Source organism: Anabrus simplex, chromosome 14, assembly GCF_040414725.1.
Source record: "Anabrus simplex isolate iqAnaSimp1 chromosome 14, ASM4041472v1, whole genome shotgun sequence".
NCBI classification, from domain to species: domain Eukaryota; kingdom Metazoa; phylum Arthropoda; class Insecta; order Orthoptera; family Tettigoniidae; genus Anabrus; species Anabrus simplex.
In genome coordinates, this window is record NC_090278.1 from 94,023,444 (window position 1) to 94,049,066 (window position 25,623).

The 25,623-nt window shown below is 39.9% G+C and overlaps 1 protein-coding gene across 3 annotated transcripts in view; it reads right to left on the bottom strand.

Annotated features, from left to right (window-relative positions):
• Nucleotides 1-18,120: 18,120 nt before the first annotated feature.
• Nucleotides 18,121-25,623, bottom strand: part of LOC136885579 (pre-mRNA-processing factor 39) — a 113,949-nt gene continuing 106,446 nt past the window's right edge. For all 3 annotated transcript variants that reach the window (XM_067158235.2, XM_067158236.2, XM_067158234.2), the window contains exon 17: nucleotides 18,121-20,200. In XM_067158235.2, the coding sequence (XP_067014336.2) occupies nucleotides 19,777-20,200 (424 nt within the window). In that variant the 3' untranslated portion in view covers nucleotides 18,121-19,776. The remainder of the gene's footprint in view (nucleotides 20,201-25,623) is intronic.

Sequence of the window (25,623 nt, forward strand, 5' to 3'; positions counted from 1 at the left end):
TGATGTACAAGGTCTTCCTTCTTTCCACACTTGACCATTGTCTGTCACAATTCGGACGGCTTGGAATCCAGTCTTAAACAATCTGTAAAGCCTCGCGTGTTAATTTGGCTAGTTGCTCTCCTGTCAGGCTGTGTGTAAAATAATATGACACAGGAATCCTGTAATGTGTGGAAATACCTTTGAACAGAATGCAGAGCAATTTATTAGCAAGCTTGTTTTCAATACCGACAGCATCTCTCTCTACATCAGTCATTGCAAGAAGCATATCCAAATTCCTGTCATAAACCAGCTCTGATTTTATTGCCATCTCATCTATGATGAGAGAACCTACCTTTTCATTATCGCGCTGTAAGGATTTCTTTTCTCTAATCAGACTTGCTCGTACCAAAGAAGTAATTCCTATCTCTCCTCTGGAATGACCAATGTAAGTTTTTGGTGTCGTATGTGCAAAATGTTAAGAGATTTTAGGAACCTGTAGCCTGTAGATGATCTGTTGGACAGTAATGTGCAGATCTTTATAGTATTCTCTCTGAATTTACACTTCTGTATACAAAAAGCTTGAATATGTTCAATCAAGAAATTTTCTTTCCAATCACCTTGTTCAGCTAGTCCTGTCATTTTATTTAGTTGACTGTCAAGTCCATGTTGATTTTCTCATTTTTGAGTTCGTGCATTCTTTCTTTTAAAGTAGTAATAATATTTTTCTGCTTCATCATAAGTGCTCTTTGTTTACTACACTTTCTGACTATTCTTTTCCGTTTCAAACCTACTTTAGTGCAGTATAGTTTTGTATAATGGTTCGCTGATAATTATAGGTGGAGGGCCATTCTATTCACTGGCTGCAGATGTGGTTGATTCCATATGAAGTTCAATCATTTCCCACTTCTGTAGCCTTACTCTTATGTAGTCTTCCTGTATGTGATTTGTGTTTGAGTCCGGGAAAATCTTGAAATACGGATGGCCGGGCTGAGTGGCCCAGACGGTTAAGGCGCTGGCCTTCTAATCCCAACTTGGCAGGTTCGATCCTGGCTCAGTCCGGTGGTATTTGAAGGTGCTCAAATACGACAGCCCCATGTCGGTAGATTTACTGGCACGTAAAAGAACTCCCGCGGGACTAAATTCCAGCACCTCGGCGTCTCCGAACACCTTTAAAAAGTAGTTAGTGGGACGTAAAACAAATAACATTATTATTATGAAATACGGATGGAATGACGTTCGGAAATAGGATGTTTAATGCTGTGCTTACACTATAACCTGAGTCCTTAAAATGCCTACTGCAAACAGTGGAATGAATGTATACTAGGTTTTCACAGAGATCCCCGTCTATTTCCTTGACGAGAAATTGCCAAACACCATTTAGTTTTAAGTTCCTCGTCTTGCGGAAATCTGTGAAATGAAATACCACATCCTTTAGACGTCTTTGATTTACAATAAGGAACACTATAGTACACCATGTTTTTTAAGTTTATCCTATGTTCGAATTATATGTCATTAATTTCAGTCACTAAATTATAATCACCCGCACTAGCACAAGAAAGCTCATAAAGTACAAAAATATGTGTTGACATGCTCGTGAATGTTTGAACGAGTATTTCGCCCGCGCAATTTTATGACAAAGAAACGCGCACTTAGCGGCAAAACGATGCGCTTCACGAGCCCGAGCGGGAACCAGTTTCACGACCCGAGAGGCCTTGTATTTCCCAGCCTTGTATAATAGCGTAAGCAACGAACTGGAAACAGGCTCTGGATTTTCATTTATTTTTTATTTATTTTTCTGTACTGACAATAGTTCAGTTCAATGACTGATAATGAATTTATAAGAGCAGTGAAATTAACTTATAAGAACTAGTAAGGAAATGAACATTTCTTAACAGACAAAGTAGGGCCCCCTTACTACGACAAACGTAAAATTAAGCACTTTCCTCAATTGTGCCGAAAGTTGAAGGGCTAAAGGGCGCGGAAAGGTTTTAAATTGTGAGTCTCGAACAGATCTATCAAACTAACAATACAAATTTCGAAAATCACTTCCAGCCTAAATGCAGTTCCGAAAAACAGCCTAAAATTGCTTGTTTATTTACTCGCTTTCTTCTTCATTCAAATCCTAACCAAATTAATTTATTTACATAATTATTTCTAAAATGTGTTTCTTGGTTCAATACCCTTAGGTGCTTTTTTTATTTTTTGAATAATATACACACCGGATGTAGTTAGGGTTTACGTGAAACAATGCATTAACTCACGTTAGCGCTCGTAGTGGTAGAAAAACGCACTCTGCTAATCTAGTCACGGCCGACTTGATGCGTCGCTCTAGCTGAGCGCAGAGAGGGATCCAGTCGGCCGTGATCAAATCGACCGGATAACGATGATTAAGAGAAGGATTGTAATTTTTAGGAATAAATTAATAATATATTCTCATACTGTACTTTATTATATGTTATTTACCTAAAATTCGTAGCTCATATCCCTAGGATGTTGAATTTTTGCTTTTTGTTATCTCTTTTCATCCCAAATAGCAATCTCATTTTTCTTATTGTTTTCGTTTGATACATTTCCTTATCTATATATTCAAAGAGTGTACAAAAAAGAGCTTTGTCCATTCTACAAGACCGATTTGTTTCATTCTTTATTCTCTCCGTAATTACCTGCCAATGAATCATCGGGCATTGATAAGTTCAGTCAACTTTGAATAATCATACAATCAAGTCATTAAAATGATGATCACTCCAATAATTGCAGGCGAAGGCTTACCCCAGTCTGTACCTAGCGGGTTGCACACAGTTGTTTAAAGGGACCTAAGCTAGGTCATTGGCCCCTAATGGTACGAGGTGAACGAGATGAAAATTAAAACTTCAAAATGTAACCACTGACTAGAATCTATAACAAATGATGATGAAAAAATTATCAAGAAACAAAAACAACCACTGGATCCAATTCACAATGCCTTAGTTATTGGGATGATGCTTATTACCTCAATGGCTCCAAAATCCAGGTCAGCGGCCCCTCATAGTGGTACTAATCACAGTTAACGTGGACTCATGGTGTTTCTCGCAGTGTAGTACTAATCACAGGCAACATGGACTCATGGTGTTTCTCGCATGGTGGTGCTAATCACAGGTATGTCATACACAACGGCACCACTCACAGGTAACACACACCCATGGTGTTCCTCACATAATGATACTACCCTCAGGCAACGCAGACAGACCCATGGTTTTCCTCATATAGTGGTACTAATCACAGGCAACGTAGACCCATGGTGTTTCTATAAAGTGGCAGTACTCATAAGTAACGCAGACCCATTTGGAATGGACCGTTGGAATGCACATGATGACACTTATCACAAACAACGCCCAGACCTCATATAATGGTACCGTTCCTATGTAACGTCAACCCATGGTTTTCCTCGCAAGGTGGTACTAGTCGTAAGATAACGTCGACCCATCGTGTTCGGCACCTAATGGTACTAATCACAAGTAGGTAGTCTCATGATTCTAACGTCATCAACCCTTGGTCGCCCCTTTTAGTGGCCTCTTACGATAGGCAGCGGATACCGCGGGTGTATTCTTGATGTGCATCCCCCACCCAGTTAAGGAGCAATTACTTTACGTCAGAATATTGGCGAAGCTAAACGATTAGAAATTACTGTGACTAGAGGTAAACTAGCAGTTTGAACCACACTTCGTGTATATATATGGGGGTGAAGTGAGGTGGAGTGACATGCAAAAATAATCGAAAACAACTTATATTAGTTTTGAATTAATAGCAGGGGCGAAGCGTCAGGGGAGACAGGGTAGACAGCGTGTACCCTTAACATTTTGTGAAAGAAATATTGTCTAGTTAATTCAATTAAATATTAATTATTTCCAGATTCATGACATTATTGTATTCCCCGCTTTTCTTATTTTCGTCTCATTTCGGCAATGCTAAGGCTCGGGTTAGTTACGTGAAGCACGTAGGCGAAAGTAGATAAAGCAACTCTAACGCTATCTGTAGGTGTTGACTGTAGAACTATGACTTTCCTATAGCGAGATGTCTCCGCCCAGTAGACCAGCGTCTCTTCTTGCTCTCATTGGCTAGTATTTGGATCTCTCTTATAAAGGTGCTCTTACTGGCTGCCATCTTCGACATGCTTTTAATGTTATTAATTTGAATTTACTTTATTATAAGACACGTCTAAAAATAATAATATTTAAATACGAAGTACAGTAAACTTACACCTAATAAATGAATGACAGCATCAAAACCCTTCAAGTACGTGCATTTTCTTGCCCGCCAATATTAGTTGCGGTATTATAACCCCAAGATTTCCAGTCTTAATAAGCTACTCCAGAGTACGCATACGGAGGCTTTTTGAACATGTTATCAGACAAAATTCCGCGGATGTTTCGGAAGAGGAAGCAGGCGAAGATATTTTTGAGGCCACTATCCATAATACAGTAACTGACGTATGAGCTGAATCTGAGGAGTGCTCCCAGTAGTCAATCCTGTTGTAGGCCCTGCTAGTGCTTCGTTGCGTGTCTCCTCCTTTTCAACGCACTCAAGACGTTTAGTTATTCTTTCTGATTCGTTATGAAGTCACAGACACACTCCGACTGAACAAAACAAAAAATAAGGGAATAAGCAGTAAAATAAATGTCAGAACTCAGTAGGCCACAGGGCGCGCGCGGTCCAGAGCATCGCTAATTTACACTTTCAAACACCGCATTAACACAATCACGACTGAAGGATCGACAATGGTGTATGTGTTACCCAATACCTACTGAGGCAGCTATACAACAATCACTTAACAACTGGTAAACAAACATATACCGCTCCGGTCGAAAAGCTGCCTGGATCATTTTATAGTCATACTAGCTGATGTACCCGTGCTTCGCTACGGGATTCTCAGAAAGACTGATTTTTGTGGATTTTCTAACTTAAATCAACATAGGTCATTACAAAAACGTCAGTAGGAATGTTGCCATTAAAAGCAATGTTATCATATACAATGCTCGATCAAATAAAAAAAACCGCACATTTTCTCACTTTTAATGAACAGTACTACGCTGCCGTTAACACTCCTCTGCTATTATTCCGTTAAATATGCACACTGCTAATTCCAATCAGTGCTTCAGAATAGGGATTCACAATAGCTCGAATACTATTATGAACCCGTGTGTTACGTACCAGTAGTATCAGAAAAATTATGAACCAGAGGAATGGCATGCTAAAGAAGAAAGTTATCTAACTCCCCAGCTACTTCCCGCCAATATTCAGACACGCTGTTACACTCGGTACGACCGGGCAAGTTGGCCGTGTGGTTAGGGATGCACAGCTGTGAGCTTGCATGCGGGAGATAGTGGATTTGAACCCCAGTGTCGGCAGCCCTGAAGGTGGTATTCCTTGGGTTCCTATTTTCACACCAGGCAAATGGTGGGGCTGTACCTTATTTAAGGCCAAGGCCGCTTCCTTCATACTCATAGCCCTTTCCTATCCCATCGTCGCCATAAAACACCGCTGTCGGTGCGACGTAAAGCAAATAAAAAGAAATTCTCGGTACGCAGCAGTAATCCTATCTATCGGAGATGAGTGGAAATAGAAGACACAATCACAACAAACAAAGGACAATGTAATGCTATTGTTGATCAGTTTTATGAGCTTTCTATATTGTAGGCCTTCTAAGTTTTCTTTCGACTCTGTGATATTAGGGCGTCTTAAAAATTATTTATACATAGACTGTAATTCCTTATTCTCCAACTTCACACACCAATTTTCATTAAATTCTACTTACCCATTTTCTCGTGACTCGGCGCTGATATGGACTTCATAACAAAAATTCAAATTCATGAATATCTCTGTGATCATACCCAGTACGGTAACAATGTATAAGACATAAATGATCGGAAATGTAATATTATATAACTTTAGTTATGTAGTATTTATCGATACGACCACTAATAATATAAATATTTGAGAATATTTGATAATTAAATGTTAGGCCTTCCCTAAACTACCATTTCACTCAGCGTGAATAAAATTATTTGTGTCCTAGATTGTAGCGACTTATTCCCCGAATTTGCATACCTATTTTCATTAAAGTCTCTTCAGCCGTTTTCTCGTGATGCGTGTACATACATACAGACAGACAGAAATTACGGAAAATTAAAAAGTACATTTCTTTGTTACTGTGGACACGGCTGATATAGAAATGACATCCTTTTTAAATTCTAAGCAATGTACACACAAAACTCTTATTTAATATAGATAGATAGAAGAGTAATCATTCCAGGTTGTAATTTTGATATCGTTAAGGTCTAGTTTTTGATCGGATTACCTGGAGGCACGCCTTAGAAAATACCGTAAAATATGCTTCGATCTAATAAAATATTTCTTACGATAGCTGACAGCTACATCGCGCCTCTTTTTGCCCCGTTCTCATGACAGCAAGGAGTTCATTACAACTTTATGACCATGTCTGCAAACTTTGCGAGGCGATCTAGGACAAAGCCGTCAAATACTTTTCTTGCAACTCTGGCGTTAAACAGGGGTGTTAAAATCACTCATAACACACGGTGATTGAGCTACCACTTAGGAGAATATTTGTTTCGCCTCAGTAGAGGTACAAAGAAATTCCAGCCAATCCAAACGGGTTAAATGCTAGTTTCCAAGTATTCGTTCAGCAGTGTATCTTATCCGACTCGTTGGCTGAATGGTCAGCGTATTGGCCCCTTCGGTTCAGAGGGTCCCGGGTTCGATTCTCGGCCGAGTCGGGGATTTTAACCTTCGTTGGTTAATTCCAATGGCCCGGGGGCTGGGCGTTTGTGCTGTCCCCAACATCCCTGCAACTCACACACCACAATAACACGCAGTTACCTATACATAGCAGATGCACCCACCCTCGTCGGAGGTCCCCCTGTGGGTGGGGGCGATAGAATAACACCCACGGTATCCCCTGCCTGTCGTAAGAGGCGACTAAAAGGGGCCCCAGGGGCTCTGAACTTTGGAGCGTGGGTTGGCGACCACGGGGCCTTCAGCTGAGTCCTGGCATTGCTTCCACTTACTTGTGCCAGGCTCCTCACTTTCATTTATCCTATCCGACCTCCCTTGGTCAACTCTTGTTCTTTTCCGACCCCGACGCTATTAGGTTTGCGAGGGCTAGGGAGTCTTTCATTTTCACGCCCTTCATGGCTCTTGTCTTTCTTCGACCGATATCTTCATATTTCGAAGTGTCGGATCCCTTCTATTTTTCCCTCTGATTAGTGTTTAATAGAGGATGGTTGCCTAGTTGTACTTCCTCTTAAAACAACAATCACCACCACCACCACCACCACCACCACCACCTCGTCGGAGGGTCTGTCTTACAAGGGCTGCACTCGGCTAGAAATAGCCACACGAAATTATTATTACCAGTGTATCCTAATGCTCTGTAACATGGGTGACAGGGGCCAATAACGTGCAAGGTACATGATGAAAGATTTGTGAGATCATCCCAGCAATTTGGTGACGACCTCGTATTCCCAAAAATATATTGTACCTCTTGCAGGCTAGTCTCGCATGTGAGATTATATGAAGGATAGTTTCCACTTCCTTCCTGCAGTCTAGGTTACTCTTTAGAATTAATGTTTTATTTAAGTGCTTCTTCACAGGTGTATGTCGTGTGAGGAGTGCTAGTATGCTATTTTGCTTTACGTCGCACCGACACAGATAGGTCTTATGGCGACGATGGGACAGGAAAGGCCTAGGAATGGGAAGGAAGTGGCCGTGGCCTTAATCAAAGTACAGCCCCAGCATTTGCGTGCTGTGAAAATGGGAAACCACGGAAAACCATCTTCAGGGCTGCCGACAGTGGGGTTCGAACCCAATATCTCCCGGATGCGAGCTCACAGCTGCGCGCCCCTGACTGCACGGCCAACTCTCCCGGTAGTGCTAGTATGAATCTTGACAGAGTTAAAATGGTGTGTCAGTTGTTATTGTACATAAAAAGTTTGCCGTGTTTGTTACCAGTGGTTGTTTTGCACTGTTTGAGGTGTTTGTCCACTGATCAGCACTTGATTGCACCTCGGATGGAACAATAAGTAATCCAAGAACTGTTTCTTTTCCTAGCAAACATGATGCTGATCCTTGTTGGACAAGTTTATCAACTTTCTCATTTCTTTTGATGCCTCTGTAAACCAGGATCCACAGCAGATTCACATCATTGTGCTAAATGCCAAGTGCATTTACATAGAATCCTCCACAGGGTTAACAGAGACATCTGCAGGTCGCTGCTGACTCGATGTGTCGCCTTTGACTTTTAATGGTTCCATTGCTACAATTTTCTCCCTTCCACACCAGTTCTCCTTATAGACATACAGTATGTCAAAACTTCCTAGGTAGAAGTTGTTTATTGAAGCTTGTGCAGAAACTGCTCTACAGTATCATTATTTGTTTAGAGCAAACTCCATTACAACAGTCTCCTCGGTAGCAGAAGCCCTGTTGCCCACTAATGTTATCTGCTGCAGAAGGAAAGAAGACATTCAATCACAGAACAGTGGAAAAATAGACTTTGAGCATTTCCCTACTGGATGTCAAATGTTGTATTCCTTTTTCTGTAAGCATTAAAAAAGAAAAACATGTACTGAATATCTGGAAGTGTTACCTTCTTTACGAATCATCCTGTATACTGTCCTGTGTAAATTATTTGGAATAAGATTTCTTACAATTTTCTCAATGGCTGGTAACCTACAGCTCTATGTTGTATGAAGGCGGATCAAATATAAACGGTAATTTGAATGTACCGCTGCTGTTAGTAATAAGTGAGGCGGGGCTTTGCCAGGATGTTGGTGGGGGTGTCTGGAGAAGGGGTTTGACAAGCATAACTGCAGACAACACAGCTGCCATTCGTTACATTATTGGTAAAGATCGGCGAATAAAAATTTCACAAATTGTTTTAGCTGTAGAAAAAAGTTACAGAAGTGTTCAAACCATCATCCGAGATGAACTCCATTTCAGAAAATTGTCTGCTAGGTGGGTTCCTCATCTTCTCAACCAGGAACAAAAAACTTTACGCCAGGAAGTTTGTCAGAGATTCCTGCGTCGCTATGATGTGGAAGGAGAGGATTTCCTGCATCATATTGTGACTTGTAATGAAACTTGGGTGCATCATTTACACCCCAGAGTCAAAGCAAGCAACCATGGAGTGGCAGCAAAGAGATAAAGCAGGTCCGGTCAAGGCCAAAACACCCCATCTGCCAGAAAGGTGCTTCCAACTGCTTTCTGGGACTCAGCAGGCGTTTTGCCAGTGGATTTTCTTCACAAACACAGCCAATTAATTCTGCCTATTGCTGTCACCTCTTGGATGAAGCAAAAGCTGTGTATCGCAACAAGCGACGACGGCAACTGATCTGAAACGTCATTCTTCTCCATGACAATGCAAGGCGGTATACTGCCGCTTTAATATGGGAAAACCTGGAGGAAACTCACTGGACACCTCCGGAACACCCTCCCTAGTCAGATTTATCGCCCAGCGACTACCATTTGTTTGGACCACTCGAACAAGACCTAGGACAACGGTTCGAAGATGATGCAAACGTAGAAGAGTTTGTGCGAAAATGGCTTAGCACACGTCCCTTTTCTTTCTATCAGTATGGCATCAAAAACTTACCAATCTGATGGAGAAAATGTGCACAGAAGGCAGGACACCATATAGAAAAGTGATCTCTATATGTTTTTTTTTTTTTGTTGGTTGATGCAATAAATTTTTAAAAATAATTCCTGTTTATATTTGATGTGCCCTTGTACATTGTTAGACACATTGGTTTCAAGGTACTGAATAATAATTGCTCTCTGTGACAACCATTTTAAGTTTAAAAAAATACATTTATATGCACGAGTTGTAATTTTGAGGTTACCTTGTGTGATTTGTAATATCTAGAGGGTAGGCAAAAGGTTATAAATTAATTGCTTTACAATTTTTAATATCAATGTAATCATAATGAGAACAGTGTGTACATCATTAAATAGGATTTGAACTTGTGAGCATCAAAGTACAAATGCTGGTCGTGAGAGAGTGTCTGCACAAGACCGCCTAAGCACAGATTGCAATATGCATTGTTCTTGTTCAGAGATGGTGGCGAACAGTGAAGAGAAGTAAGGCCACAATCCAGAGACAATAGAATTACACTATCACTTTTTTTTTGCTAGGGGCTTTATGTCGCACCGACACGAATAGATCTTATGGCGACGATGGGACAGGAAAGGCCTAGGAAGTGGAAGGAAGCGGCCGTGGCCTTAATTAAGGTACAGCCCCAGCATTTGCCTGGTGTGAAAATGGGAAATCACGGAAAACCATTTTCAGGGCTGCCGATAGTAGGATTCAAACCTACTATCTCCTGGATGCAAGCTCACAGGCGCGCGCCTCTACGCGCACGGCCAACTCGCCCGGTCTATCACTTTTTACCAACCACGGGCTCAGTTAAGGATGCAAGAAGAAGTGGCCATCCATCTATGCCCCAAGCTGAGAACAAGACTAGGTTTTTTTTTTTTTTTTTTTTTTTTTAACAATTTGCTTTATATCGCACCACAAGTCTTATGGCGACAATGGGATAGGAGTGGGCTAAGATGGGAAGGAAGTGGCTGAGGCCTTAATTCAAGTACAGCCCCAGCATTTGCCTGGTGTGAAAATGGGAAACCATGGAAAACCATCTTTAGGGCTGCCGACGGTGGGGTTCGAACCCACTATCTCCCGGATGCAAGCTAACAGCTGCGCGCCCCTAACCACACGGCCAACTCGCCCGGTGCAGATAAAAAAAACCTGCCCCCCGTCATATTTAAACGGAAAACAATTCAGACTTTTAATTCAAAACTGCCTTTATATTACAAAAAATAGTTTTTACAGAGTAATGTAAATTGAATTTTCCCAGCGTCAAGATAGAACACGGCTTCTGGAGCGTGCAGAGGTAGCTTTCCGCACTTTCACTTGTTTCTGTGTATCTACAGTGTGTTCCAGTGAAATCTTAACTCGTTACTATTCAGTGTTTTAAGGAACGCCACAATATCACGTAGTAGGCAGTGTACGGAGAAACAGAATCCGCAAACACTGGCAATGCCGACAGTTGGTGAAAAAGCGTGGTTTATCATTATAATAAATTTTTACGCTTGCTTGCTTACTTCCTCTTCACGGATTAGGCTAATAGCCTGTTCAGACCTCAGATTTCACTCCATCTCTTCACAGGACGACAATATTTCTTCTTCCTGTAGGATGGTATTCCAGGGCAAGTTTTGGGATTCTGTTGTTATCCATCCTCAGAATGTGGTTTTTCCAATTTATCCTGTTTTGGAATATTCTTTCATTCACTGAGAATATATTTAATTGTTGTCTTATCTCTTCATTTCGTATTTTATCTTTTAGGGAGTATCCTTTCGCTGATCTTAGGAATCTCATTTCAGAAGATTGTATTTTATTCCTATAGCTTGTTTTATCCACCCATGTCTCACTTCCATATAACAAAGTTTGTACAGCCATAGTCTTACAGAATTTAAGTAGAGTATCTTCTCTTACTTTTCCTTTCAGTGTTTGGCGAATTGTCCCACACATGTTGAAATCGATGAAGCTGCTTCTTCACCTCGTCATCATTAAAAGATATTTCACAACCAAGGTACTTAAAATTTGAGACTTGTTCTACTGGTTGATTGTCATTTACTATCTTCACTCTGATAGGATACTTCCCTTGCCATGCCTTAACTTTGGTTTTCGTTCTGGATAGCCGAAGATTATAACTTTTACAAATTATTTAACTGATGTATTGATTTCTGGAGTCTATCTTCATCATCCTGCAGGATAAATTAATCATCTGCAAAGAGTATAGTATTTATGTATGTGTCTGTTCAATTTTATTCCAGAGTGCACAATGCGTTTCCAGTTTCTTATTACTACATCTATATATATATATTGAATAGTGTTGGAGAGAGGCTGCATCCCTGGCTCCCTCATAAATCTCAAATTTGTACGCATCAAACAATATTGTCAACGCCGATGAAATGGCATCTTTTTTTAATACTGACATCAAACAGACTTAAAAGGGCCGTTTTCTCCGAAAGTTTAAACTCGGTTTATTTTAATCTGGTTTAAGCCTGAGTTTAAACTAACATTCATTTTCCCTACATTGGTTTAAACGTAGTACCAAGTTTAAACTTGGTTCAAAGTTAAACCTTCTATATTGTAGGTTTAAACTGCTCTTTATATTCAGCCTTCTTGACATTTAATTAACGTATCTGTGATTTTCCTAGTAGAATGGTTAGTTCTGACTACCAGTACTGCAGTACTTAAATAGAAAACGTACTAAAATTAGAACGTACTGTAGTATTAACATTAGAAAAATTGAGGAATTTTTCAAGTCAACTGTTTTCCAAGAACTCAGCAGGAGCACAATTACTCATTCAATTATACTGAACTGCGTTGTATATTTCTATATATACGTACTTAACTCCCGCAACCGAGGCAAATACTGGATCTTCAGGATATTCTCCATTCTACTTTGGCGTTCGAGACCACAGCGCATGACCTTGAAAGTGCCGCGCTGATCACCGGGAGCTGGCAGTTTGCTTCTATAAATCCATTAGTCTGCGATTTCAACATATTTATGGATCTTCATATGTTGTTCGATAGTGTTGTGACTTTGTACCTGACAGAGTGTAAAAACTGACCCATTTGACCGTTCTCCACTATTCATAAACATTGTGAGACTTTACCTATCATTGCGTGTGCCGTACTACTATTCATAATATTACGTACCGTTTTTCTTTTAAGTGACTCACAATTTCTACCCCCATCATCAATTTATATTTCATCTTATACCGATCCAGAGTTCACTTAATCCTTTTCTTTTTCATATGCATTGTTTTTCATGTTTTTTATGTTTTGAACGGCTGACGATGACCTGGACTAGGGTCGAAACCGGTCCCATTTCTAATTACTATTAAATAAGAATGTAATCACTACATTTCTTTCTCTTATGTATTGAATAGGTTGAACCTCTTTTTCAATTATTTAATTTTTAACGTTAATACTTTCAATATGGAACAATGAAATTTTTATCTTTAAATACTGGATACTGGCCGCACTTACGCGACCGCAGCTATCGAGCTCGGTCATCATCATCAGAATGCTGGCCGGCACGGTAGGAGGGGAGGTGGTATATAATTTCTAATGGCTACCTACCAAGTTGGGTACTAAAAGTAAACTCGTGCCCTCATCCCAATGTTGTGCAGCTCTTTAGAGGCACACCCCCAATGGAGGTGAGCTGCATGTACCATTTCAACCACATACCAGCACTCCTGCCCTTCTTAAATTTCTGGCTGTACCGGGAATCGAACCCAGGCCTCCGAGGACGGCAGCTAATAACACTAACCGTTACGCTACGGAGGCGGACAGTTGTGTACTGAGCCACTCATACTATCATAAATACTATACTTTAAAAAATATTTATTGGATCAGAAAAATAATAAGTGTTTCATGCTTGATAGTAAACTAGTAATAAAATAAATTATAGTTAAGAATGTTTCATCCGAACTATTGCCAGCATACCAGCAATAGAAATAATAATGCTATAGGAAGAAGAGTATTATGCATACAGTACTATATACCACAAATTAGGTTATGTTATAAACGAGTATAGAATCAAGTAATACATCTCCAAATAATATATCCTCACTGGTCTGTCTGCTGGATCCGAGGTTTGCGAGATTGATCCCGGCCGAGGCGATGGATTTTAATAGGAGATAAATCTCGAGCATGCTTGGAATTTGTTTACTTGAAATTCACATAAATGTTGATTTTCTGAGGAAAGGAATATTGCTAAAAGACCAGGATTTTAATATTTCAACGTTCCCAGGTGTTCCGTAAGACAATACGGACATCAAAAAACACATATTAGGCCCATGGTACTTGTTTACTGTAAAGCATGTTAGAGAATAATAAGAAATAAAAATGCTCTTCAAGAATTGGACACAACAATGGGTAAAATTATACAACACAACACTTCGCACAAATGTAAACTATTTATTTTCAGTAGAGCTAATATCCCGCTGAATTTCTACTTTATTCACTACGAACGATAGCATTAATTCACCACAAACAGCTGATATTAACACAAAAATGTCGGTCATTGAATTACTTGGCTCTGATTGGCCAATTCAAATCGACCATGCCTTCGACTATTCTTTCAGTGCAGCCAACGCTAGCACAGACTTGACGTCATAAGTTTAAACGGGCGAGATGTCATTTAAACTAAACGAGTGTCATAAATTGGTGGAGAAAATGGACGGTTTAAACTAAGTACTAAAGTTAAACGGGTTTAATTCATACCAGGTTTAACTCGATTTGGAGAAAATGGCCTTATGGTTTTAAAGGAGATAGGGTCAATGTACGATGCTGCAATGCAGACGGAAGCAAGAGACTTCCTACTCCTTCCCCTCGTCATAGGAATGTTTGATAAGCCACGGTGTTTTAAGAGCAACAGGTACTTTTCGTGCAAGTAAAAGGCATCTAAAATGCATACAATACAGTAATCCACTGAAAAAAGCGCTTGCACAGGGGAGTCAGCATAGATTTCTCCTCGTCTCTGAATTACATTTTTTCTTTTTTCTTTCGTTGTGTGAGGTTATGTTTGCCAGCGAGTTATCCAAGTGCATTATTTGAATACTGTAAATGCGCCTTGTTGGATACATTTTGGAAATAGCTTTTTTTCCATGGTATACAGTAACGGGTCTTAGAATATTTTGTGACCGGCAAGGGTTGACATTTCTGAATTACGATTTTGCGGTTAATTCAAAATCCAATCATTCAAAGTCACATTTTTGCATCTCTACGACTTCAAATGAATGAGGTTTTACTGTATCGCAAAACTAACAAACGAGTTCGTAGGTGTGTCTGTTTCAAGTGTTTACATTGCACCAAAAGAATTGTCCACCATGAGCGATATGAAATGTTGTTTATGCCTACGTTACTCTTTCACCGGAAGGAATTTTAGTTCATGCAATTTTTTTCAAAATTATCTTCCTGAAATTAGAGTGCGGGGATTACTCAGCGGTGGTGATTATTCACGTAAGTATGGTAATATGTACATGGAATCAACAAATTTGACCACTTTTGGATCTTACCTGGTCCGTATTGGCTAAGCTCATAAATAATATGGGTAAAGGTTGGGTCCACCCTGTCAATATATTCTCGAATTCGTAAGTTTGTAGAGTGGCCAGGGAACTCACCTATACAAAACCTGTGGGCTACTGGCAAAGTTCCACGTGACAAGAGACTAATTCTTATTCTTCCTGCCCTACTACAAGTGGTTGGCAGTAATGTGAATTAAAGCATTTGGAGGGTTGTTCACTACTGCATGTTGTTCTTGATGTGATTTGTAGTGTGACAAGGCACGTTGAGACAAACACGAACATCCAGACCCTGAGCTGCAGGAATTAACCAAAGATGTTTAAAATACATGCCCTGGCCAGGAATCAAATCCAGGGCCCTCTGAACTGAGGCCGGTATGCTGATCATTCAGCCACGGAGCCGGACAAACTTTCTTAAGCTCATCCCAAGCATTTCTGGGGTTGCTGGAACAACCCAGGGATGAAGGTTGGATGACCTTCCTAATGCCACGATTCTGGAAATGAAAATTTCAACCCAGAGTAGACCTGATTTAAATTTTAATGGCAGCCTTCTGGATAGGAAGCAGCAGCAAAGCTGGGACGTGACGCGCTCAAAACTCGCGGACTCTATGCCAAATTGCATAATGCAATTTACAAAATAGAAAGGATGGCGGGAAAGAAATAAACAAGTGACAAATCAAGTTAAGCGAGGGCTGTCAATAAAGTAGTGGCAATATTGATAGAACTAACAAGTACAATTGAATTACATTCCTTCAATGTAGTCGCCCGCAAAGCCAAATGTCTGAAGCAGTTGGGAACCGGTTCAAGCCGTTCTCTAAGGATGACTGATGGAGCGCCTGAATGTGCGGAGTACAGGTGTTACGTCAGGAAATCGGCGGCCTTAAAGGGCCGTAAACAGGTTGAAGTCACGATGACTCGTGTCTGGTGAGTACGGAGGGTGTTCCAAGACCTCCCAATGCCACCGTTGCAGTCCTATTCTGAAGTGCCTTGATCCATCGTGCAACCGTCCTATTCTGTAATGCATTCTTGCCACAGATTTCACGTAATCCTCAATAACATTCTGATACGTTTTCGCCACGGGCAACCTCTATTTCAATCCAAGACCGCTGATCACCTTTTGAAAATGTGCTTTAAAGCAATGAAATTGACACTCTTCACTTCAACGCCACAGAGCAACAACACTCCCAACTGAATGCCCGTCAAATGCACAGTAAACGTCGACAACAGCATTACATGACCACTCCCATATCCTATTAGCGCATGCCCGATCTCCTGCGAGTGTCTAGACTACGTAGCCACCTACTTTATCTACAGCCCTCGTGTGTGTGTGTGTGTGTGCGCGCGCGCGCGTGCGTGTAGCGAGACAGAGAGAGAGAACACAATAGGATGCACACAATGACAAGCCAGCGTGTGAACACAACAGGAATAGCAGACATGGGCAAACACCAAACATATCATCAGACGTCTTTTACATACCAGTGTTGTATGACACTGAGTGTCGAATGAATTCCTTTAATCTTTTCCAACCTTCAAAAATCTGACTATTACCACCAGTTTTCAACCTGCAACATTTGGGATCCACATTTGGGATCCAGAGGCCAGCACTCTACCACTTATCCGCAGAGGCAGAAAAAGATTATAAATATGTTAATAAATAAGTATAAAAACAAAACATTCTAAAAAACAGGTGGAGGCAGGTGAAGGAATGTCCCACTTGGTTTTCAAGACAACTTTGCTTGTCGCAAATCTGACTTGAGTAAAATAAAATACATTACATAGTTGATTCAATACAATTTTATTTACAAGTAGCCAATATAACTGCAGGAAGGGATGAATGGCAACGTAGTCTGCAAATGTCACGTCAATTTTTTCTTTAAAATTTGCTTTACATCACACCGACACCGATAGGTCTTACGGCAACGATGTGATAGGAAAGGCCTAGGAGTGGAAAGGAAGCAGCCGGTTACTTAAGGTACAGCCCCAGAATTTACCTGGTTTGAAAATGGGAAACCACAGAAAACCATCTTCAGGGCTGTCGACAGTGGGGTTCGAACCCACTATCTCCCGGATGCAAGCTCACAACTGCACGCCCCTAACGCACGGCCAACTCGTCTGGTATTGTCAATGAATAAATAAATAAAAACAGATTCATTTATTTCACCTTTATGGCTGTTATGTTATTGATACTTATCAGGAAAATAAAAACAGATTCATTTATTTCACCTTTATGGCTGTTATGTTATTGATACTTATCAGGAACTAACTTATCTGGCTGGTCGCCTGCCATCACGGATGGCTAATATAGACCTTTAATAAATTTAGCATAATTTACACAACTTTGTACACCCAGTAATTCAGTCTTAATTGTTCCAAAGTCTACCGCAATGTTGGACTTAAGGTTCTCTATTCAATGAAACACACAACATAGGTCAGAATTTACATTTTGAAGCCTTAAAGACTCAAACTAAGAAATTCAACTTTGCACTACTTTGTCTGTGTAACAGTTGCATGGCAGCATTTTAGTCCCACTGTCTTGGACTTAAGAGATTTCTAATGGTACCCTTACATAATGGGTTGGAATTATATTTAAACAGGCAAATCGCCAATTTTTCAAAACTTTAGTGCAAATTTTCCATGTTCACAAGCAGTTATTCACAAACTGGTGTTTATCTTATCTATTTGTGAACAAAGTGAGACCGGCAACTTTAAAATCGTCAACGCGTTCACACAGCGCTCTGAAGCGTACCGAGTATGCATGACCCAACTCTCAAAGCACGAGGCCCTCAAGTGGAGATGTTATATCATCACACTAAATTCTGGCAATCAGCCGAGGCTTTGGGTTTACCTAGAGATATCACTTATAGTTTGCTAGGCAGGCAACTTTCCATTCATGCACAACTGCGGAGTGAGATATTGTCAACTTAAAGAGAGTACATTATTGTCGCGCTCAAATAATTTGCATGGGACTGTTAGGTGTCTGAATAATGAGACTATCAATTCCTTGAAGATCTTTTTTATTAAGTACTTACTTACTAACCCACATGGAGACATATACAACACATTAATTCTCAAGACATCATCTGTACGTTAAAAAGTAAATGTATTTATATACAGAGAAACTAGGAGAACAGAATTTCTGCAATCAACGATTGTTTACAACTCAAAGTTGACAAATTAATTGGCTCAGTCACTGCTCTTCTCAGTTTCAATAATTATGGTAGAACAACTCACGACTCAGGATGGGAAGATACAGCGAGAATATCTTGACGTCCTGACAAAGTCTGTTAAAGAGTCGCAGTATCGATAACACTGACACTTAATATGAAAGTTCATTCATTTTTAAAAATCTGGAGGAGAAAAAGTGCCATTGGCATCGTCACACAGTCCATCACGCTGCTTTTGTTCAAAAATGCCTCAACACGTAGGGTGGCCACCCACTGTCTCAAAATATTAAATGCAACTACTGATTTTACATTAGACCAAGTATTGTTTAGTCAGAAATATCTCAATTAGTGGAACAAACTCAATCACAAAGAATACATAACTTCTAAGAGCAATTTAATATAATAAATGATTCCACTTTATTCCAAATCTGGAAACTGATAGGAAGATTTATAATTTTGTAATATGAAGAAAAATAAAAAAACTACTTATCCATATTATTTTCTTCATTTAGGATGTGCGAATGTAAAAGTATGTTTCTATGGCACACCTCACAGCGAAGCCAGAGGAGCGGTACCTGTTCTTGTAAAGACATGTATTCTTATGAGAAATACATGCACAAGAAGTTATATCGCTATAACTCATGTGAGGCAACCTTTATACACATTCACTGCCCAACACATCGACTGAAGTTTACTTTTTCTTTTAACTGCTGCACGCACCAAGTATGTCTGTCAACATTTTTTAACACTTCAAATTATTACTAATATATTTCCTATTGATTAAATTCAAATGCAGATAAACCTGCTATAGCGATCAACAAAACATTTATTTAATTTCTGTGTTTAGTTTCCATAAACAAATTAGTTCTTTTGTTTTTTATATATTCTAAACTCAAACAAGGTTGAACTTGTAGATTTTGTTTCCAACCTGTGAATATATTCTTGACGGCATAAAATGTTTAATATTTCTGAGAAGCTTTGGACAAAATAGTTCCACATGGTATTTTAGTGATGAAAATATGGTGCCGACTGATGTTGACAGTGGAAGAGATAAGTGAATTTTTAGGCCAATAGTTGCTTACAGCTAGAAATGTATTGGTCTACCTCACACCTATCTTCAATAAAACTGTCTAAGAAGAGAACTGACCTAATTCAGAAACCCTGAACATCTCACTCAATTCTACACACTAGGTTTTCTAAGAAATTAAAGTTTAAATGTAAATTGATGAAAATGGCCGGTTCAGGGAGATCCAAAATCCACCAAGCTTGGCAGTGAATGTGTCAAATTAGATACAGTGGTACATTAAACCAAGTCGGCAGAAACAACATAATTCACCACTTCACTAATGCAACATAGGTTCTTTTCTTAATTTCACTGGTTCTACAGTCAAGTTATTTCCTGTTTTTGGTGTGTGACATGGTGGCCACCATCCATATGACCTTCGTGCTGTTAATAATAATTTCAGTGCAACAAATATTAAAACAGGCTTTAATAGTAGTTGTAATTCCCCCAGCCCTGATTGTAACCTCCATAGCCAGTCTGCGAGTAGCCCCACCCCTGGTAGTTGGCGTAGTTTGGATCACTGGACTGACTGTATTGTTGATTGTACTGCTGTTGGTTGTAAGGTGTAGGCGGTTGGGTGGCGCCGCCGGTAGCTGGGTACTGACCACTCTGGTATCCACTGGCTGCCGTGGGTGGAGCCTGTTGAGAATAACCGCCATTCTGAGCGTAGGCGGGTGGCGGATATGGTCCCGTGGCTGCCGTCGTGCCGCTCGACGGCTGTGGAGGTTGTTGGCCGCTGGTGCTGCCGTGAGGAGACTGACTAGACGCATGCGTCGACGCGTGGTTTTGGAGAGCGTCTGCACTACTCGAGCTGCTTGTTTTCTGCTTCTTACTCGACCCATCTGCCGCCCTGCGAGAATAAAATCATGACTTAAAATAGAAGAAAGAACTCTTTTTTCACAGCTGGCTGTACCAACCTCCAAATCTGAAAAATCCTAAAATTACACAAACATTAGCAAGACAAATACAGAGACTACTAACTTCCAGTCTAGATTATTTCTCACAGCTTATCATATACAACTGTCCAGCTCCATGGCTAAATGGTTAGCGTGCTGTCCTTTGGTGACAGGGGTCCCGGGTTCGATTCCCGGCAGGGTTGGGAATTTTAACCCTAATTGGTGAATTTCGCTGGCCCGGGAACTGGGTGTATGTGTTGTTTTCATCATCATTTCATCCTCATCACAACACGCAGGTAGCCTATGGGAGTCAAATCGAAAGATCTGCATCTGGCGAGCCGAACTTGTCCTCTGACACTCCCGGCACTAAAAGCCATACGCCATTTCATATCTTTCTCTCTCTATATTGGCCCCTCAATCCTGAGAATCGTGATCTCTGAAGATATTTCTTTGTACCCGTTTCTATCCTCCACGGTCTTCTGCTATACGGGTAGATTGTATGAACGATGTCTTTGTTGCACGTTTTATCCCATCTGTCCGGTGTATAGGTGCTCGCTCACGCTACCTCTTTCCAAGCACGTTTTCCAAAATTATGTGCTTTTCAAGGCTTCCTTCTCCACGATGCATAATATAACCAAAGAATTGGAGAATCCTCTGTTGACATTTTGCCGATAACATGGTATTGATGTTCAGCTCCTTGAGGATGGATTCATTGGTTCGAAATGTGAAGCCTTCTTCTCCAGCACCACATTTCAAATAAGTTGATCTTATTCAAATCTGAAGCTCGTAAAGTCCACGTTTCAGAACCATAGATGAAGATAGAGAATACCAGTGTCAGTACTAGTCTCATCTTTAGCTTTACAGAAATGGAGCGATCCTTCCAAATACGAGATAACTGAGACATGATATTCTTGGCCATGGCAATCCTTCTCCTGATCTCTATTTCACAACTGTTGTTGCTAGTTATAATGGCACCCAGGTACAACATTTCTGAAACCATTACCATGTCGCTGAAGGCACACGAGTTCGTTTAGTTTGCCAGGCCTATCAACTACCATAATTTTTGTCTTCTGCATATTGATCTGCAAACCCAAACTGAGGCTCTCAGTTCTGACACGGTCTAAAAGCTCTGTCATTTCTGCCTCATCCATGGCATTCAATACAGTGTCATCTGCATATCGGAGATTTGATATCTTTCTGCCACCAATAGGAAATCCACCAGTCCATCCAGCCAATGCAGTTCTCATGATGTACTCGCCATAAATATTAAAAAGCTGGGGTGACAATATACATCCTTGGCAGACGCCCCTTTATGTCTTGAAAATTTCAGACATCTTGGCATTTATCCTGACAACTGCTGTGTTACACTCATTTAGATTCTTTACCAACCAGATAAGATGTTTTGGAACTCCCATTTCTAATAACACTTGCCAAAGTTTCTCCCATTGAACACAGTCAAAGGCTTTCCTATAGTCTAGAAAGCAAATGATCATAGAAAGCTGAAATTCTCTGCTCTTTTTGATTAGTTGTCGGATGTTCAACAGCTGTTCTCTTGTGCCTTTTCCTTTGATGAAACCAGTTTGTTCAGGGGGAATCTGTGAACTAATATAATTTTGGAATCTGTCTTTCATATACTATTGTCTAAACTATGTATTAGGACCACTAACTTCCAAAATGTAAACAAGCAAACTTGTAGTTACACACAACTCTTGATATCGTGATCACAGAGATGGAACCTTCGGCTTTACATGGAACCTGAAGCACAGATGACTTTCCCTTTCAAAAATTCCATATTAATGGGATTGGATTTGAAATGTAGCCACCTTTGTGAGAAGTCAGTGGCTTTGCAACAGTATAACTGATAAACTTCATCTTGTGTTCAGTATCGACACTAACATAAACAATTTTATTCGTTAATATAATATAAACTTCTGGATCAACTATTCAATACTTCATTAGACCATTCATATTTAAACAGTCATTACATAAACTACGACATGTTTCTGCTGAAAATGAGCCATTTTCAGCTAGAAAAGTACAACTGATCTTAAAATGTTCACAAAATAATAGCCATTAAATTAATAGTAGTGATACATACGAAAATATTTCAAAAACTACACATGTGTGTAAATACAGTGAAACCTCATTAGTATGTTCCTCAATGAGAAATTTTCCCATACATCGTAAATTCAAAGTCCCGATTCTCATCGTATTAAATCGATATTAAAGTACATTGCTTATCGCGTCACAAATTTTCGCTATTACCTCTTAGTACCATCACATTTTTCCTAGCCCTGAAAATGTTATTTTTCGTCCCTCATGAAAGAAACATGATTTCTCGGGTAAGAGCCGTCGCCACAGTTGTGCGATTACAGGAAAAGACCTTGAATTCCAGAACCTCACAGGATAAGTTGCACCTTTGGGGAGCAAGCCGTTCGCCTCAGGAACATTCAATTTTGTCTGCCGGTTAGCAGTGAGATTGCTGAATAACACAGCGAGCCTGTTTGTGCTTGCATTTCACATTCTATTCAAAAGTTAGAAATTTATTTTGGTACAGTGAAGTGCTTTTTTTTTTTTGCTACGGGCTTTGCGTCACACCGACACAGATAGGTCTTACGGCAGTGATGGGATAGGATAGGCCTAGGAGTTGGAAGGAAGCGGCCGTGGCCTTAATTAAGATACAGCCCCAGCATTTGCCTGGTGTGAAAATGGGAAACCATGGAAAACCATCTTCAGGGCTGCCGACAGTGGGATTCGAACCCACTATCTCCCGGATGCAAGCTCATAGCCGCGCGCCTCTAAGCGCACGGCCAACTCGCCCGGTAGTGAAGTGCAGCGAAAAATTGCTGCGTGATATGGTAGCCTACATCTGGATTAGGAACATAATCGCGTAAAATTGACTAATGTGGTGCATATTTGTCTTCTGATAGCCTGTTACGGATACAGAAAAGGTTGTGAAATTCCTGACTAATGAAGACAAAATTAAAATCTGTCAGAAAGTGGACTGGTGTCCGCATCTAAAAGTGCACAGAGGTCATGAATGTTGAACTTGCACCTTCGAGTTTCGACTCGATAACTCAAGTTGGTCAAAGTTTTTTTTTTCCATTCAAAATGCCAGTCGCACATGGTTGAGTGTAACCTCCAATTCAATGTCAAAGAGTGAGACCAATGTTTAATAACCCACTGCTCCAAAATAAAAAGGCTTCTACTAACATTTGTTTTAGAAAGAATGTGATCTGCAAGAATACTTTGATATTTTTATTGGCCCCCATGCATGTTGTCATATTTGTTTGGTGTATTTTCACAACTTTCACTGCACTTGTTATTTTATAAGCCCCAGCAGAAAAGGTTTTCATATCTGTTATCTCGTGTTTTTCACACCTTTTAATACATTTCTCTCATCTTTAGATATTGTAGATACAATTTACACTGTACCTACCCGCCGGATACAAGACGTAAAATGCCCTCACATCGGAAAAAATCATATTTAGTGTTTCCAGATCTCCGTTTGATAGTTCGTATTCATATATTCAGCAGTATGTTTCCTCGTTTAACACGTTCTTCTTTTGTTGTCCCCTACAGAAATGTCTTAACGAGGTTTTACTGTAAATGTAATTAAAAGTCTTTAAAATATTCTCTCATTGCTGGATGAGTGTTTGAGAGTGACACATCAATTATATAATACAATGGTAATTGGCCCTCATTTTAATTATCTGTTGTAACTGTTCACATCCTATTACAAATATTTCTCTGTATTATTATTATTATTATTATTATTATTATTATTATTCTAACTATTATTATTGTTTGATTCAATTCTATAATCTGATTTCACTATGTATTAATTATCGCTTGCTTTATTGTATTTAATTTATTACGTATACAGTAGAACCTCATTAAATAGAAGTTGTTGGGACTCAAAAATCGGACTTTGAATTACGTGATTTCGAATTAACCGCCAACAAGTACTTCAGAAATGCCAACCCTTGAGGAGTCACAATATATTCTAAGACCCATTACTCATGCAATTAACCTTGATTCACAGTTTAAAGCTCTCAAATGCCATGGAAAAAAACTATTTCCAGAATCTGTCCAACTAGGTGAATTTACAGTATTCAAATAATGCACTTGGATAACTCACCGGCAAACCTAATCTCACACAATGAAATCAAAAGAAAGAAAACATGATTCAAAGAAGAGGAGAAATCTACACTGGCTCCCCTGTGCAAGTGCTTTATTCATTGGATTACTGTGGACGCATTTTAGATGCCTTGTGCTTGCACGGAATGTACCCGATGCCCTTAAAACTTTCCTATGACGAGAAGAGAAAGTCTCTCGCTTCCGTCCACATTCACAACAGTACAGTGATTATACTTGTACTATTTCCCGCCATGGCACTTCTAAGGCCCATTAATGCATGCCATCACTTTGATGCAATTCTCCCCTAGTTCGTCGGCACTGCATTGTGCTTATCACATGTATGGCTTGCAGTGGTGTCGCTACCGGCGTGCTAGCCGGCCAGTGTCTTGGAAAAGGTGCAGTATCCAACTGATGAGCCCATGCCGCACTCTGGGCGAAACACTGGTAATTTTTGACGATTGAGTTTGCTGAATTTTATTTTTAGCTATCTCAATCGGAAGCCATATTTTGGACAGTACATTTTGTTTCCCGGCTGGCAATTCTCTCCTCTAAAACCATAAATCCGTTTCGCCTCAGCATTTAAAAAATAAAACAAACAAACGAACAAACAAACAATGCAGTTTCATCGACACTGACAATTTTGTTTGGTCCGAACGAATTGAGTATAGGCTATAAGCCACGATTTTTCGCCAACTGTCGGCATCATCAGTGTTCGCGGATTCACACTGCCTGCTACGTGATATTGTGGCGTTCCTGAAAACACCGAATACAAAATGATTACGATTCCCCTTGAACATAGCAGATATGAAGCACACTGTAGGCACCCCCAAGTAGGTGAAAGTGCGCAAAGTTACCCCTTCATGTTCCGGAAGGCGCGTTCTTTCAAGATGCGGAGAAATTTTAAATTTAAATTACTCTGTAAAATATAGTTTTTTTGTTTTTGTTTTTTAATATAAAGGCAGTTTCGAATTAAAAGTCTGAATTTCCGTAGTGGGACCGACATTGTTCTTCGAATTGCGAATTTCCGTATTTCGAATTAAGCGATTTAAATAACATGCAAAACCGTACCTCACATTTCCGGGAACGAGAGCTACTTCGAATTAGGTGAGATTCTGAATTAATCGATTTAGAATTATCAAGGTGCTACTGTATATGAGGTATATGTGTATGTTAGCATCAAAATAATGTAGACAGACTTAATGCCTAATATCAGATATGGATTTATTATTTGTGATAC